Here is a 17258-nt window from a genome sequence, read left to right as displayed (position 1 = left end):
TATATAAACTACAAAATATTACACATAGTATAACACATTCTTAATATTCCAAAAAAAAAAAAATACACATAAAAATATACACTAACATACTATATAGGCATATACCTCTGTTTAATTTTAAAGAACAAAACAAATCTAGACTTTTATATTTTATCTAATAATAAATTTAATATAATTAGGTTATAAACTTTATAAAACGTAAGAAGAAGAAAAAAAATCTAAACAAAATTCTAAATTAATTAGATAAAAAATTAATTAATTAAAAATTTGAAAACTAAATAAATTAAAAATTATTATTTAAAATACAATAATTTATAACTTAGTTCCACGGTATACCGCGGATGAAATCATAGTTTTGGTATTGAATTTTCCAAAATTCAAATGTGTGACCTTTTGGAGTTCAGATGTGTTTCTAATATAAATAAGAAATATTTCAATATGATATATACTTTATTCCGTTACACGTTATACCACATTAAATATGAAAATACATTGACAGTGTTATTGATATTTGATAGGATGAGAAGCGATTTATAGGACAAAGAGACATACACAATCACAGATGTCGACGGTACCATTTTCTTTTTTTGATGAGCCTCAATGGGCCCCTCCACTGCTTTTGATAGTAGGGTAACTAAACGTTAACAAAAAATGTTGTTGCTTCTAATCACCCACAAAGGACTTGATTTAGAAGCGAGAGGATGGCAAAGGGAGGGAAGAGAGGAAATAAGGAGGGATTGCGACGGAGCAAAGAGCGGCACCTGGTGACCGGCTCCTCTCACGGTGGCCAAAGTTAACCCACCCGCATATGTCTCAACCCATCCAGAGACAACACCTTTTCTGCTGAATATTCCAACGTTTTATCTATCTATCAACAAACCTAAATCACTATAATAAATGAACATATCTACCAAAGGAATAACGAGTAAGCAATCTGAAAACAAGATCTTCACAATGAATAGTATGGGTCCAATATGTATATATGAGAGAGAGCTGGACCCCGTAGTTTGCGAGTACTGCACATATTTTTAACTTGCCAAATCTTTAGAGTTTAGATATTGTTTGATTTATTTGTATGGATTGAGGCTTTTTTTTTTTTTTTTTTTTTTTTTGCCATCAGGCTTATTCTTGTTTAATTTATACCATATTCACTTTTTAATTGAGAACGTCCTGATCTTTAAAGGTAAATTATTAACTACGAAAGACATTAAAAAAATGTAATTGGCCTATTGATTTATTGATATAATCATTAAGAGGAGGGCCTGTATATAAGGTCGAAAATCCAAATTAACTATCAAAGGCCTATATTGGGAGGCCCATACGTTCTGAGCCCAAACTGTTCGAGGGAAAATTATAACTTTTTAAAAGATTTATCAAATTGTTCGAGGACAATAATCCGTAAATGACTCACCAGATAAAACTCATAAACCTAACATCAAACAACAACGGTTCACCGACACGTACGTACGTATGTAACAATGTAGTACTACCCAAAATATTATGTTTATTCAGATTACTGAAGATATTAATATTCCAGTGTCCACACGTATTTGCTGATAACAAGTGTTTGACGAAGTAAAGTGTAATATGTATAATAAATAAACAAGAACTTAGGTGATCCGTCACTACCCACTTGTGAACTTTCTTTTATCGACAATCCTCATATTCTAAAACCCTAATTTTAATTCGATTTTTTAAAAAAAAATCTTAATTCCCCCTCCAAAAAGGTTTGACCTACTAGAAAATGCCAAAAAAAAGAAAAAAAAAAAGCAAAACACGAGAATCAAGAGCCACATAAGTTAAAAAAGACCGTTAGAAAAGAACAACGAACTTTTATTAGCTCACCAAATCAAACCCAATATATTTCACATTGAGAGCCAAACACGAAACTTATGCGTCTTAAATTCATTCTTCTTTCATTTCATATTCTTCACCCACTAATTTTAACTAACAGTTTCATTATTTGCAATCTCTCTCTCTCTCTCTCTCTCTCTTCCTCTGCAAATTATACACACTGTTTCTTTTTGTTTCCCTCTTTTTCACTATGAACTCTAATTCTTCAGCTTATAATCTTACGACTACTGCAAGCCACCACGAGCCTCTGGTTTCCCAGAGGCTGTTATTCTTAAGAGACGTTCAGATTCTTGAGCTCTGTATTGCCCTTTTCGTGTTTGTCACGATACACTCTTTGCGCCAGAAGAAACATCAAGGGATGCCCGTTTGGCCGTTTCTTGGCATGCTTCCTTCGTTGATTCTTGCAGTACGAAGCAACATATATGAATGGTTATCTGATATTCTTATCAGCAGGAACGGGACTTTCCGGTTTAAAGGTCCTTGGTTTAGCACCCTCAACTGCGTCGTTACTTGTGATCCAAGAAACGTTGAGCATATTCTCAAGACCCGTTTCTCTATCTACCCTAAGGGTTCTTACTTCCGTGAGACCATGCGAGATCTACTCGGAGACGGGATTTTCAATGCCGATGAAGAAACGTGGCAACGGCAAAGGAAAACAGCAAGTGTCGAGTTCCATTCGGCTAAATTCAGACAACTAACAAGCCAATCATTGCACGAACTCGTTCATAATCGACTCTTGCCGGTTCTAGAAACTTCTGAAAAGATTGATCTTCAGGACGTTTTGTTAAGGCTAACGTTCGATAATGTATGTATGATTGCTTTCGGGGTAGATCCAGGTTGTCTTAGTCCAAACCTACCCGAAATTCCTTTCGCAAAAGCCTTTGAGGATGCAACAGAAGCAACAGCTGTGAGATTTGTGATGCCTGGTTTCGTGTGGAAGCTCATGAGGTCTCTTAACCTAGGAACAGAGAAGAATCTAAAGGAATCAATAAAAGGTGTGGATTATTTCGCTGAGGAAGTAATCAGGATGAGAAAGAAAGAGCTGTCTCTAGAGACCGAAACTGGGAAGAGATCTGATCTCTTAACTATTTTTATGGGTCTACGAGACGACAATGGAGATAAATTTTCAGTTAAATTCTTGCGTGATATTTGTGTGAACTTCATACTTGCTGGGAGAGACACTTCCTCTGTGGCTCTAAGCTGGTTTTTCTGGCTAGTCGAGAAGAATCCGGAAGTGGAGGAGAAAATCATGGTGGAAATTTGCAAGATTCTTGAGCAGAGAGATGATCATGGAGATACAAAGAAGAACATGGAATATGAACCTGTTTTCAGACCAGAAGAGATCAAGAAAATGGACTATCTACAAGCTGCTTTGTCTGAAGCTCTCAGATTATATCCTTCAGTTCCAGTCGATCACAAAGAGGTACCTGCCCTGTTTCACTTAATTAGTTACTTGTCCCCAAAAATACCATTTTCTAGTATATCTAACTTTATAGTAGAGTGACTTGTTAAAGAACTTTGGTATGTTTGGTGTGGTTGGCTTACATAAATTTCTCTTTAATACTATTTCGGTTACCAATGAGTAAATAAAAGTATAATATTTTGTAGGTACTTGAAGACGATGTATTTCCAGATGGGACGAAACTAAAGAAAGGAGAAAAAGTTATATACGCAATATATGCAATGACGCGTATGGAAACGATTTGGGGGAAAGACTGTTGTGAGTTCAAGCCAGAAAGGTGGTTAAGAGACGGCAGGTACACGAGTGAGTCAGCTTATAAGTTCACGGCCTTCAATGGTGGTCCGCGGCTCTGTCTAGGCAAGGATTTTGCGTATTACCAAATGAAATATGTGGCTGCCACGATTATTTACCGCTATAGGGTTAGGGTTGATGTGAAGGCTGGTCATAAGGTTGAGCCAAAGATGGCTTTAACTATGTACATGAAGCATGGCTTGAAGGTGAATATGGTCAAGAGGAGTGCCTCTGAGATAGACCACTACTACTGCTGATGCCCATATGAAGGGTACAATTGTTGTATAGTGTTTAGTGATTCAAGGTTTTGAGTTTGAGATTTATGAATTGTAACAAGTGATTGTTGTTTTTTTGGGTGATTTTGATTGGTAGTTGTATGCACTATATTAATTCTACGGTTTTTTTATTTATAATTAATTACATTGTATTCTGCAAAACGAGTCCTTACTTTAATCATTTTTATGGGATTTCGTATGTTTCAGAGCCGATCTTGAATGAGATTAATGAACTATGACTTTTGCAAAGAAAAAAAAAAACACATAAATTCGAATGGGTCATATAGAAAACAGCTAAACGAAGATGTCCAACGTAGAAGTTGGAACGTGGACACTACGATACTTATATTCTTCTATCAAACTTTTACTTTGGTTTATTTTATTGATTAAACTAATCATTTTATCAAGAGGAATCAATCTTTTTTCGTTCAAATCTTTCCACCGTGTTGAATAACGTGGTTCGTCATTGTAGAAGTTTTTGTTCATAAATCATAACGTATGAATTGGTGATGAACGCGTAATGAAGACCAACTTTGTTTTTGTCACTATTCTTAGAAAATTATGACATAATATAATAATTATAGTATTTTTGAGAATAACACAATATAAATATTAGTATGTGTACTTGATCATATAATTCTATATTTTCAGCAATAATAAAGCTCATTTAACATGGGACTGACTATATTTAGCATCTCTATTCAACATGTGTTATGTTTACTATACTATTTGTTTCATGAAGTCTATGTGATCAAAGATGTACGAGGGCAAAAAAAAGCGACAAACTGGACCAACCAGATACTGAGAAAAGAATCTCAGAAACTGGACCAACACAATAATATAGAAACTCATAATTTTTTGAAACAGAGCACTTTCAGTCAAACCATCCAAAAACTTGTTTTAGTCATAATAAACTCTTTTGCGCCACATGTGATTGCAGCCGACTGTTCTGTGCCACACTTTGTGATATATGAATATATATCAATTTAAGGCCATATTGAAGCTGTGTGAGTATTTGTATAGCAACTATTCGAGAACAAGATTACTAAAATGACTGTGGTCTTCACGAAACCTTGGACAAAACCACGAGTCGTCCATCATTTGTATTTGAAGGAATCATTTGGACTTGTTTATCTTTCGTTATAGTGATTACATAGGTGATTTGTTTCTTATGTGTTTTTTTATATGTTTTTCTATGTTTGTGAAAACAGTCAAGTTCTACTTTTCTTTCTTTGTCATGTACACAGCATTCGTTTCAGTATCCCAACATCATTCATTAACATTTAGTATTGGTAGTTCAAGTGGTGTATATATATAGTGATTCATTCTTTGAATAACACAACTTTCAGTATTTCGAATTTATGTATCATAGGTGGAAAGGATCGATATTGATTTAATGATTTAGTCTAATTATAACATGTTTTAGTTTCCGGCGCAACAAAATTATTAACCAAAAGTATTGATCCATAGTTCGGGATCTTAGTGCATATGAGATGGTCCAGTGGGTGTTAAAAAAATTCCACAACATGTGGTAAAAAAATCCTTTTATGAGCAAAACCATTGATAGAAAAAATAATACTTTAATTTACTAGGCATCAACCTTTTTTTTTGTTTTTATCAACAAAAAAGAATATAAATTACATTAAACAAACCAATTAGAGGAAATGTTGTTTAGTAGGCATTAACATTCAAGATAATCAAATTTAAAATATCATCAAAGTAAAATAAAGAAGTAAGAAAATATAGATGATGAATTACTTCTGACAGATATTCTCTCATATATGATTTTACAAAATTGACACATCTAAATGAATATCTATAATCTTCACTTAATTACTTTTGCCAAAAAAACTCCATAATTGACACCTAAATCTAGAGTTATTTTTTTTTATCTTTCCCTTCTATCTTATCTTGTAAGAATTTCTAATACTTTTGTTTTGGATACAACTTGTTGTAACTTAGTCCCGTCCCAGTTTTCTTAATAATTTTATGTTCCCTCACTTTGATATTTCCGTTGATTCTTCGAAATGTGTCAACACACTGATAGATAAAATATTGTTTTAATTAAATTAAAATAAATCAAAGAAGAGAAGATAAAATCCAACCGCTCCGAGCGATATTTCAAAGTCTTCGCACGAAACGCAACATTATTTCTCTTTCTTTCAACAATCCGACTGCAAAATGGCGAAAACAGAGAAGAGAGTCCGAGAAAGATCACTCGGATCTTCTTCGTCTTTCCTCGGCTGTTTCGGGTTTTCTCGGAAAATACACTCCGACAAGCCGATGGTTGCGAAGGAAGACGGTGGTGAGAAGAAGATGAAGAAGAAGAATAAGAAGCGGATTAGTCGGTGGTTTTCATGTTCGAAGTTTCGCCTGAAGAACGGCGAGATCAAACCGTCGCCGATCGAGGAAACAGAGAAACCTACTTTGAAAGTCGTTGATGAAACTGATCATGATAAGCAAAAACCCCTATCGGTGGTGATACGTCGTACTACTGATCGTCAAAACATTCCGGTTGATGATAAGTCCGTCAATCAGGACACTACAGAGGTATCTTTCGTTGAATCATCTTTTATAAATTTTGAGACTTTTCACTCTTTTTTGGGGTCTACAGTTGAAAAAAAACATTTTCAGAAAAATTAAATTTCTTTCATGACCAATATGATTGTCTTTTTGTTCTTCTTGATTAAATTTGCGGACGTTATTCATATTTTCCGCTGTGACATTAAATCATTTCTTGGTTTTGTTCGTTTTTTTTTTTCGAAGGACTCAAAAGACAAAACACTCGACCGATCAAAATCCATGGAACCGTTGGGTTCGTTTAAAGAAGACACGTGTCCGGAGCGGGTGTGTACTTCAAAACGTTACGAGAAACCCGACTTGAAACCAACTCGGGTGAAACACAACGGGTCAAGGGTCGATAAGTTTGACCCGGTCATAGGGATATCGGTTATTATATTGACGTTGATGATTATGCTGGTTTGGGGTCGGCTTTGTGCGATTCTTTGTACATCCGCTTGGTGTTACGTTCTACCTCGTGTCAGAGACGCAGCCGCGTTAGCCAAACGCAAACGCAACGGTAGCGACGGTTCTGCTTTTGTGTCGGATTTGAATTCCGAGTCGTATAAAAGAAAAGTCGTTTTGGACGGGTTTCTTGGACGGCCAAATCGCGTTTCGTTCTCATGATGACGATCTCTCTTTTTTTTTTTTTTTTTTTTTTCTTTTTTTTAATGGTTTGGTCATATTTTTTTCTTGTTATAAAATCAGGGACAAACAGTGTTTCTGTTTAATAACGATGATTGATCGATTGTGAATCGATACATAAGTATAATAAATTGTCTTGTGTATTTTTAGAGGTCAATATTGAGCAGCTAATTATTTTGTTGTATTGTAGTCTATGAACTTTCTTGGTCTTACCATATTTGGATTGGCTTTTGATTGAGTATCCAGTGATGTGATTGTGATATGAATCATGGAACACGTGAAGGAGTTTTTCTTTATGGGTCCATTAGTTTTTGTTACAAGTAAATGAGGGTTTCTCTTTAACTATATAAAAAAAAAAGTAATAAGGGCTTCTTTCTCTATGAACTAGTTGTCGATAAATTTAGGAATTTGGAAGTCGATTTATAGTTGGAAACCTGAAAGTCCAACTAGTATATTTTTTTTTTTTTTTGTGGGAGGAGAATATTTGAAGACTGAGAAATGAGAATGATACTCGTGTTTGTTAGTTGTTACTTTGGTCTACTGTAAGTCTGTAATACTTAAGAAATTCAAAAGCACTTTCTATATACTCCGTAATGGTGATATACAATTAGACAAATGGGAACGAGAGATCGCTATATACAGTATATACGCCTCTTCTTTAATTTTGCTTATGTAATCTAATGTAGGCATCCTCAATTGTTTAAATTGATAACACACAAACCAATGTTTAAATTGTTGTTAACGTACATCTCTACACGTCTGTTAGTCGGTTGAAATTTCAACCAGAGAATCTTTTACTCTTAAATCTTAATAAATGAAAATTCTGTAACGTGTTTTATGATCCAATATCTTTAATTAACAGTATTGTAGTCTGTAGCAAACTTGAATCTGATGACACATATATATGATGATCTCACCAATCTAATTGCAGAATCACTCGATCGGTGCAGCACGAATAACGTTAGTTGTGTGTTTTTAATACTATATTACTTGTTCTTTGGTGCGCACGTTTTATCTTCGAGCAATATATAGAAGAACAAGTCAGAACGATGGTGACATATAGTCAGACAACTTCTAAAAACTCTAATATATCATGGGACCCAAATTCCAGTCTTCTCCCATCTGTGTTGACCAAAACGAAAGACTCATGCTCTAAATAATGAGATAACGAGCCACTACCTCAGTTCCCTAACTTACTTAATCATGATTGGTGATTGACTGAGAAGAACATATTGGGTTTTATATGTATCAAATACTTATATTGCATTTAGTTTTTTGGTTTCCTATCGCTTGCATTTGAAGGTTTTTCTCCGGTATACATAAAAAATCACAAGATCAAACATGACAAAACGTCAGCCAACGTCGCTATTAGATATATATATATATATAAAACCTAGCTGAAAAATATGCAATTGAAACCAAAATTTTGGGATACTTTGTATGGTTAAATGGTTATATTAGTCTTATAGAAGTAGTTTCCAAACCCGCTTATTTAAATTTCAAGAAAGAGAAGTAAGGAAGACATAGTATAAAACAAGAGAGAGCTTGTGTTGTGTTGTGTTGTGTTGTGTTGTAGTTGTAGTTCCAATTGGGGAGGGAAACCCAAATAAATAAATAGCACCTGATGCACTAATTTTGAAGCTCCTAGTAAATAACGGAAATAACAGTGAGGTTAATATTATTAAGCTACCAGTAACAAATGGAAATTCACAATTTCTTTCTCAATTTAACGGCCCAACTAGATCATATTGGGTTTTAGGTTATGAGAAGCCCATCTAGAAGTTGTGAGAGAGATAAAGCATCCGAAAGCCGCCGTAATACGGCGGAATGAAACTAGCCGGCCGGGACTCAACCGACGGCGTCGATTCATCAAAACATATAAACAAAAACAAATAAGAAAAAAAGGAAAAAAACGAATGAACTGCTCAAAAACGTATACTGATAATTAAAAAAAAAAAAAATAGTGGAAAAGGGGAGGAGAGAGTAAAAACGCGGCGACGAGAGAGTAAAACCCAGTTTCTCTGTTGCGTCATCTCTCCGGCGAAAGCTTTCTAGTGCCCTAAATCCCCATCGTCGCTCTTTCTCAATCTCTCTTTCTCCACTGATTCAATCTCACTCGTTTCCCTCGCCATTGCTCGTTACGGGGTGAAGCCCTAGCTATTTCGTTTTTCTCAACGGTGAAGAAGAGTTGGAATTGGTGATTCTGTTCGGTGTTTCTATCTGAGTTGAAGATTAGGGTTTGTAGCCAGTTTCGCCGATGGCTCCTGGGCGTAAAAGAGGAGCGAACAAAGCCTTGGCCATTGGTGAGCTGAGATTGGGTGATCTCGTTCTTGCTAAAATCAAAGGCTTCCCTGCTTGGCCTGCTAAGGTTTGTGTCTTGCTCCCTCTCTCCCTCTCTCTCTCTCTCTCGGTGTTGATGCTTCGTGACGTTTTGATTCATGATCATGGTTTTTTCTTTGTTAAGTTTGGCTCGCCACATACACTTAACGATCTGTTTTCAAATCTCTCACCTTAGTAGGCTTTCATAACGAGGCTGGTTTGTAATATGCCAAAAGTAATCTCTTTTTTTGTGCTGAAGTTTGAAGGCCAGTAGTATAATCCTCTAGCTTATTGTTATGTTTATCTGTTATGTTCATAGCATTGTATTTGTTTGAAGTGCTGTTAACACTGGTTGAGCTGTGTGTGATTGTGCAGTGTTGACTTAATTTCTCCTGTGAACTAAATGGTTTTCATTTTCAGATCAGCCGGCCCGAAGATTGGAAACAGGTTCCAGACCCAAAGAAACACTTTGTTTATTTCTTCGGAACAAAAGAAATGTAAGCCGGCCTCTTTTGTGTTTACTGATTGTTGCGGGATGTATCTTATCATAAAATGCATATAAATATAGAATGTTATATGCATCTTTTTTGCTAGTCAATACGTCCTGTTGCTGTGATTCTTTGTTTTTTGAGTGTGAATTTGTGTTCTCAATATGAGTTGTTGACCAAGTTATCTTCCTGTAATGCAGTGGTTTTGTTACGCCAGCTGATATTCAAGTCTTCACTACCGAGGCGAAGGATAAATTATTACAAAAATGTAAAGGTAAAACAGTCAAGTACTTTGCACAAGCCGTAGAGGAAATCTCCGCTGCATTTGAAGAGTCGCAGAATCACAAGTCAGATATATTGGATCCAGCTGGTCATGATGGAAAATCTGATAAGTTTGATTCTAGGTCTGACCCTTGTCTCGGTAATTTAGTTGAGGATAATGGTGCAGAGACAAAGCCTGACTTAGGAGAGCAAGATTCATTGAAATCAAATGACAGAACCACATCCCAGAGTAGTGAGCCGGTGGAGCATGGATCTCTTGACCCTATCTTAAAGGTAGCAGATTCTAGGGATAAAATTGACGGTGTCACTTGCACTGACCATGGAAAGAATTCGGCCAATGGTCAGAGGATAATCAAGAAGACAGCTGGTGACACGAACAAAAGAAGTAAAGATAAGGTTCATAGAGCCAAACGTGTGCCTGATAATCAAGCGGCTACTGACAGTCATCTCCGAGGTCAGAAATTAAAGGGCAACAAAAAGGGACAAGAGCATGGCAGTAAAATAGAATCTTGTGACAATAAGGTGGTTTTGGATGTGAAAATCGCTAGTTCTAAAAAGCCGAAAGAGTTGCTGAAAGAGAAACCTATCGCCCGAGTCTCTGAGATTTTAGAGAAGAAAAAAAAGTTTGAAAGTGAAATAGGAAAGTCTGCATCAGGAGCAGATGATAGTGAACGTGCTGTTAAAAGGCTACGGTCTGAAGATGCGAAGGATCAAAAACAATGTAAGAGAAAACGTCTTCTTCCTGTTGGTGAAGGCAAGGCTGATGGAAAAAATCAAATTGATAAGGAAGCAGTCGCTTGTACGAAGCGCCGCAAAGAGACAGTGGAGCACACAAGTGTTTCCTCTTTTTCTGGGCCTCTCAATAAAGAGGGGACAAATCATCCTGAACAGAAGATAACTTCATCTTCTGATAGCGATGTGAAGGTTCCAGCTGCTCAGCTGCCGAAGAGACGAAGGGCGGTTTGTATCTATGACGATGATGATGATGATGAAGACCCAAAGACTCCAGTTCATGGAGGGTATACCAATGTTGTCAAAGCTAAATTAGCTTCTACGGATGGTCCTAAAAGGAGTAAACATCCTGAACAGAAGATGAAGTTATCTTCTGATAGCGATGTGAAGGTTCCAGCTGCTCAGCTGCCGAAGAGAAGGAGGGCGGTTTGTATTTATGACGATGATGATGATAATGAACACCCAAAGACTCCAGTTCATGGAGGACATACCAATGTTCCCAAAGCTAAATTAGCTTCTTCGGATGGTCCTAAAAGTGCTTATGCATCCCATGATACTTCTATTAAAGCAAAGCTATTAGCTGGATCTGCAGACAGTGCAAAAAAAGGGAAAGTACATCTGTATCAACATAACAAGGATGCTTCACTAGCACTACCTGGCAGCATGGAGGGGTATAACTCACCTATGGGAAAACCAGTCAACGCGTTGCTCCCAAAGAATATCAAGCCGAACTTGAGTTCTCCTAAAAATTCCCATCAGTTGGTTTCATCTAAGAAACAGGTGACAGGAGAAAATAAAACTGCAAAAGTCTCTGGTTCAGGAATGCCAGATAGCGTGGAGGACCCTTCAAACAGCTCCTCTATAGGAAAACCATTGATCAAGCTGCCCCCACAGAATGTCAAGCAGATCTGTAGATCTCCTAATAAGTCCCCTCAGTTGCTATCAACTATGGAGCAGGTGGCAGGACAGAATAAAGTTGCGAAAGTCTCTGGTGTGGGGATCCCCAAAAAATGCCAAGGTGATTCATCCAAGGACGCAATGGCTGGTTCAGATATATTAAGCTCTTCTCATTCAAAGACAAAAAATCAGAGAAGCAAACCAGCTTTGGAAGAAAACCCAACAGGCACTCCAAAAGTTGCAACTTGTCTGAACGATGTTGGAGTGTCAACAGGCAATTCTGTGAACTTGTCCGCTGACATGTATGTTTTTTTGTCTTTCCCTTTGTCATTGATATGTTCATATTTGCTTGGAGGTTAAAGTTTAATGTTTTTTGTTATCATAGGATTACGGGCAATCAAGAAAATGGAAGTGCCTCATTGATCAGTTCTCGGATGCCAGATTCTTCTTCATCTATGAAGCATCTAATTGCAGCTGCCCAAGAAAAAAGAAAACAAGCACATTCACATACTTCACCTCCTGTGAATATAGACCATAATTCCTTTACCATCGATCCAATGCAGACAAGTCAAAGCCCTTTCATAGTTCAGAATGTTTCATCTTCTGCTGGCGATGCGATGCTGATTGTTGCTCAGGAACCTCAAGAAGATTCTACTCCATCAATTCATGGCCACCAATCCCCATCAAGTAACCAAGCTTGGACTGAAGAGAAGGAAGAGAGAAGATTTAGTTCAGGGCATAGGTCGGTTGAGGGTTCACTAAGTGGTGACACTGAGGCTGCGATTTCTCGAGATACGTTTGAGGGAATGCTAGAGACCTTATCCAGAACTAAGGAAAGTATTGGACGTGCAACACGCATGGCAATTAATTGTGCCAAGTATGGGATTGCCAGTGAGGTGAGTTAAATAGTTACCTCAGGTCAACACTTTTCTTCTTTCTGTGGTTTCCTCTTTTTTAAGACCGCCAGCCAGAATTTCCTATGATAAACTTAGGAATAGACTGCAAATGAAGATTTAATAGAGTAATGTACCATTGCCAGCTGAAAATTCTTGGACAAAATTATTTACAGCGTTTGATGGGGTAATTTTATCGTGTTTTGTAGGTTGTGGAACTTCTCATTCGAAAGTTGGAAATTGAGCCTCATTTTCGTCGTAAAGTGGACTTGTTCTTTCTCGTTGATTCGATCACCCAATGTTCCCATAAACAAAAAGGTAAGCCTTCTCCTGAATGGATGCAGTATCTCTTTCCAAATTGTCAATTTTCTGAGGCGCTCGTGGTATTTTGTTTTTTAATTGTATTACTCTCTACAGTCAAAGAGAATTTCTTTGTTTATCTTCTGTATAACTAATAAGACTAAAGTGATCGTTCGTGATGCATATGAATCTTCTTTAGGTAATACAGGCGGTTCGTATATTCCTACTGTGCAGGCAGCCCTTCCACGCCTTCTAGGAGCTGCTGCTCCTCCAGGGACTGGTGCTCGTGAAAATCGTCATCAATGTCGCAAGGTTCTTTTACTTTTTGTTCGTTTCGAGGACAGTCTCATGATTTTGTTGTTCAGAGTCAGTGATCTCTTGCTCCTGCTAGGTATTGAGGTTGTGGCTTAAGAGGAAGATTTTCCCAGATTCTCTTTTACGTCGTTATATTGGTGATATTGGTGCTTCTGGTGATGATAAAACTGTTGGGTTTTCCCTACGACGTCCTTCTAGATCTGAGCGTTCTGTAGATGATCCTCTAAGGGACATGGAAGGGATGCTTGTTGACGAGTATGGGAGGTATGCATTATACTTATCTTGTTCTGTAGTTCAGCTTTCCAGATTTAATATATTTGATGGGCATGTAGAAGCTTAGTAGGAAATTTTTAGTCTGAATAATTGTTAGAGACAGTTTTATTGCTGTTCGGAAGAGTACTGTTAATTTATACGTTAACGAGTTTTTTCTGCAGCAATGCAAGTTTTCAGCTGGCAGGCTTATCTTCTCACAATTTTGGAGATGATGAAGAAGATGAGGATCTTCCAAGCACATCACATGAAGTTAAAAACACACATATGGAAGAACCAGTCCATGCGTTAGGCAAGTTAGAGGCACATGATAGTTCGAGTGATAAACCTCACTGTGTAGTAGATGTCAGTGGTGTTCGTGAAATGGAAGATGCGTCTTGTCAGCTGACAGATGACGAACCTTCGTATGTCTGTGGGATTGGAGCGAAGGAGGACTCACCGGCTGCAACCTATGCAACTGAGATCCCTCCTTTTCCAGCATGTTCTCCTTCGCTACCTCATGAATCGCCTACATCTCCCCCTCCTCTACCTCCTTCTCCACCACCGCTGTCTCCGCCTCCACCCCCGTCATCTCCACCGGAGCTGCCATTTGCGCCACCTCCCTCTGATCATTTTTTTACTCCACCACCCGCTCCATTTGCACTTCCACCGTCTTCACAATCTATAGCTCTAACTCGACCGTCAATGCCTAGCCATCCTTCATTACTAAATAAACCAGGATTCACTCACCCAGCACATGCATCATTGCAACATGAGTACCAGATATCTATGCAGCGGAACCAACAGCTTCGGCCGAGCAATACCTCTTTTCTACAGAGACCTGTGATTAGGAATCTTGCCCCAGCACCATCCAGCCATTTTGCGTTTCCAAGCCTTCAATCAGAACCCCAGCGTTCCTCCTTTCCTCATCCTTACCCTTTTCCTTCTCAGTCAGTTGATGGGCAGCGACATATGAATGAGGAAGCGTGGCGGATGTCTTCAAATGGACGTAATGCAGATACTCAAAATGGAGCCTGGATAAGTGGAAGAAATCCATTTCCAGGCTCTCTTACTGTTACAGACGGTATGCAGATGCGAGAAACCTTTGTTTTGTTAGTTTGTTTATGCTACTTCAGTAGGTTATGATTCTCCTTTAGTTGATATTGGTTGTTTTATTTGCAATGACAGGTTTCTTTCAGCCGCCTCCCGAAAGACCTTCAGGGACAATGAGCTATCAGTTTGCTGCTAATAACGTGCAAGGTGGCCCGACAATTACAGGTGAGGCGATTTAAATCAACTAATCTGCTTTAAGACGCTCAGAGATGCATTTGTGGAATCCTACACGTTTCCCTACAATAACGTTTTATTCTGCCATTCAAGGTCATGGTGCTTCGCAGATGCTTCCATCTCGGCCAGACGTACCTTTCACGGCTCGATGGAGGCCACCCTGAAGTTAAGGTAGACTACCTTTTGATTATTCGCTTACACTTTGATTAGCAAGCTGCTAATGTCTCTTTTTTTTTTTTTTTTTTTGCTTCTTTGTCTCTGATTTTCTATTTTTGGATTGTATCAAACAGTTCGAAATAGAGAACCTGCACTTTTCTTCCATAAAGGGATTTTTTGGCGGTATATTCACTTCCAGAGGCATCAAAACTCTGCAGACTATTGTCAGGATATTGCTATATGTTGTAATTGTTCCTGACAAATGTATCACCGGATCATATTCTTCACAGTATATGCCCTAGTTTCTAATTTGGTTAGTACTTCTGTTACTCAGATACTGTAATTAGGCCAATGACCATGCACAGTTTTGTCTAGTTAAACAATTGTCAAGCTTTTAAGTCCTAATATATCGGGTGCAATCTTTTTTCTGACAAGAACCATCTAACTCAAAACTTTCTTTACTGGTATTTGAGACACGATCTTAAAAATTGCACATTTTATAACGGTTGTGTCTGCACACAGAAGTAATTAGGTTCTAAGGTAGTCACTATTGTGAGAAGTTCCAACGTATTAGGTGCAAGTCTGTCAATTTGCTCTTAATAGTGGTTCCCTAAATGGAGACCTTTCTAGTGTTTCTTGTTGTCTGTGGGGAAAGTCACTTAGAAGTTTTCCTTCTAGACGATTCTTCTCAGCATTTTAAGTTTCTTGATTATTGTTCTTAACAAATGTCTGTTCTGTGCATAACCTAGGTGCTCTAGGCTGAATGCCTTAGCAGGAACGATGACGCATGCATTTCTCAACAACTGTGCACTGCTTATCTGAAGTTTGTTGAGGACTTGAGGTATCGGTTCCTCTTTTTTGTCTTGAAATATATATTTTTTTCATCTTTTAAACCAGACTTGTCTATGGCTGCTAGTTCAATCTATAAGGTTTCCAGCATTGTGGATTTATGATAATAACGGTAGAATTTGCTGTATGAATGATTTAGTTTCTTGATCGACATGGTCTCTATGTTGTCTACAGATCTCTTTGGTCTTTCTATATCTGGCATTCTAGTTTTGTATGTTGACTTCAACTCCGAGTACATTATCACTCAGCTGCGTTATCTCGTGCTAGGTTTTACACTTGAACCCGGAGTGGTGGAAATGGCGTCCTGTTTGGATCAAGTTTCGGCGTAAACTCGAGGTAAAGACTACTAGTCGTTAAATTGAGATGTTTCTTCAAAGTTTGATAACTGGCCCGGACTGACTGGGCTTTGGTCAGCGAGAGATATACGTCGCTCGGTGCGAGAATCTCACATTTGTTGCGTGGTTGTTTCAGGTTTTTTATTAGATTGTGTGGTGGAACCAGAGACTATCTAAGTGATTGGGATTAAATCAGACTTAGAAGCTTATGATTGGGTCTCTGAAGTCTGCAGGTTAGGTTTTCTTATGCATTCTCTCTTTGAAAGGTACAGTTTGTCAAAGATTCACCATTTAGTAAATACTTGTTTGAGCATTTTTTTTCTGGTTAGAATTATATTTTCAATAAAAAAGCATTGAGCTGGAAATGAAACATGAGCCTACAGAAAATGGAAGAACGGAATCTTTTATAGATCACGTCTAGTGAATATTAAGGCATGAGTATTTTAAAATTCTGTGTTCATAAAATAGCAACGAAGAGTCGAAACCGGTTAAAGCGCATGTGAAACGATCTACTAGAATATTCTAGAATTGAGAAGATCTAGCTCATCTCACTGTCATACAAGACTACGGGACTTTGATTAAGTGATTTCAATAAATAATGTTTTTCTACATGAAGTGAAAATTAGATTTGCCAAAACTGTCTAATTCTGAGCAAAAAGGTTCGAACTTATACACATATGTTGCAAGTTGTGCTATTAATATTTTTTACAGCAACAGCAAAAATCACCGATCGCTTCTGCCGCCAACATGTTACACAATCCTTTTCACACTGACTCGGCCATCACAAAAGAATGTCGGTAAGTGTAAAGTGGTTGTGCTGGTGTGACGCGTTGGTAGCAGTAGTAATGGCGATAGCATGAGCGATGACAGTGATGAAGTCGTAAGCGGCGATGGAAAAAAAAAAGCATTGGTTGTGCCAGCCAGAAGCAGCAGTGACGGAACAGTGTCTACTTTTGTATCATGACCTTTTTTGATATAATATGAAGTCGATGATTCAAGTCTGGTTAGATGTTACATTTTATATAACACTTGCAAATTTTTATGTACATTAGTTTGTTGTTTACGCTTTG

The 17258-nt window shown here is 37.7% G+C and overlaps 3 protein-coding genes across 6 annotated transcripts; all 3 read left to right on the top strand.

Annotated features, from left to right (window-relative positions):
* Positions 1 to 1892: 1892 nt before the first annotated feature.
* Positions 1893 to 4044, top strand: LOC104769028 (cytochrome P450 86B1-like). 2 transcript variants are annotated; one of them, XM_010493148.3, is made up of 2 exons: positions 1893 to 3277; positions 3463 to 4044. In XM_010493148.3, the coding sequence occupies exons 1-2, from the start codon at positions 2045 to 2047 to the stop codon at positions 3862 to 3864; spliced, it is 1635 nt and encodes a 544-aa protein (XP_010491450.2). In that variant the 5' UTR covers positions 1893 to 2044; the 3' UTR covers positions 3865 to 4044. The 2 variants fall into 2 exon arrangements, with proteins under 2 accessions (XP_010491450.2, XP_087360437.1); XM_087504311.1 differs by having other exon boundaries at positions 2045 to 3281; positions 3467 to 4044.
* A 1845-nt stretch (positions 4045 to 5889) lies between these two features.
* Positions 5890 to 7327, top strand: LOC104769027 (uncharacterized protein At5g23160-like). The gene is made up of 2 exons (XM_010493147.3): positions 5890 to 6432; positions 6649 to 7327. The coding sequence occupies exons 1-2, from the start codon at positions 6064 to 6066 to the stop codon at positions 7066 to 7068; spliced, it is 789 nt and encodes a 262-aa protein (XP_010491449.1). The 5' UTR covers positions 5890 to 6063; the 3' UTR covers positions 7069 to 7327.
* Positions 7328 to 8910: 1583 nt separating this feature from the next.
* LOC104769026 (protein HUA2-LIKE 1) lies at positions 8911 to 17195 on the top strand. Of its 3 annotated transcripts, none has more exons than XM_087505063.1 (15): positions 8911 to 9454; positions 9826 to 9902; positions 10094 to 12106; positions 12190 to 12700; positions 12907 to 13015; positions 13197 to 13309; positions 13389 to 13576; positions 13747 to 14645; positions 14750 to 14839; positions 14942 to 15019; positions 15139 to 15317; positions 15754 to 15845; positions 16121 to 16189; positions 16325 to 16421; positions 16906 to 17195. In XM_087505063.1, the coding sequence occupies exons 1-10, from the start codon at positions 9344 to 9346 to the stop codon at positions 15010 to 15012; spliced, it is 4182 nt and encodes a 1393-aa protein (XP_087361189.1). In that variant the 5' UTR covers positions 8911 to 9343; the 3' UTR covers positions 15013 to 15019; positions 15139 to 15317; positions 15754 to 15845; positions 16121 to 16189; positions 16325 to 16421; positions 16906 to 17195. The 3 variants fall into 3 exon arrangements, with proteins under 3 accessions (XP_087361189.1, XP_087361188.1, XP_010491446.2); XM_087505062.1 differs by having other exon boundaries at positions 16900 to 17195; XM_010493144.3 differs by having other exon boundaries at positions 16325 to 17195.
* The last annotated feature ends 63 nt before the right edge of the window (positions 17196 to 17258 follow it).

The sequence above is a fragment of the Camelina sativa genome, chromosome 20, assembly GCF_030686135.1.
Source record: "Camelina sativa cultivar CO46 ecotype springtype chromosome 20, ASM3068613v1".
In the NCBI taxonomy this organism is placed as follows: domain Eukaryota; kingdom Viridiplantae; phylum Streptophyta; class Magnoliopsida; order Brassicales; family Brassicaceae; genus Camelina; species Camelina sativa.
The sequence above is the reverse complement of the archived record's forward strand: the minus strand, read 5'-3'. Positions and strand labels throughout refer to the sequence as shown.

Coding starts and splice junctions, on each gene's coding strand:
- LOC104769028 (XM_010493148.3), top strand. CDS start 2,045: ATGAACTCTAATTCTTCAGCTTATAATCTTACGACTACTGCAAGCCAC. Junction 3,278..3,462: donor TTCCAGTCGATCACAAAGAG/GTACCTGCCCTG, acceptor AATATTTTGTAG/GTACTTGAAGACGATGTATT.
- LOC104769027 (XM_010493147.3), top strand. CDS start 6,064: ATGGCGAAAACAGAGAAGAGAGTCCGAGAAAGATCACTCGGATCTTCT. Junction 6,433..6,648: donor TCAATCAGGACACTACAGAG/GTATCTTTCGTT, acceptor TTTTTTTCGAAG/GACTCAAAAGACAAAACACT.
- LOC104769026 (XM_087505063.1), top strand. CDS start 9,344: ATGGCTCCTGGGCGTAAAAGAGGAGCGAACAAAGCCTTGGCCATTGGT. Junction 9,455..9,825: donor TCCCTGCTTGGCCTGCTAAG/GTTTGTGTCTTG, acceptor TTTCATTTTCAG/ATCAGCCGGCCCGAAGATTG. Junction 14,646..14,749: donor CTCTCTTACTGTTACAGACG/GTATGCAGATGC, acceptor TTGCAATGACAG/GTTTCTTTCAGCCGCCTCCC.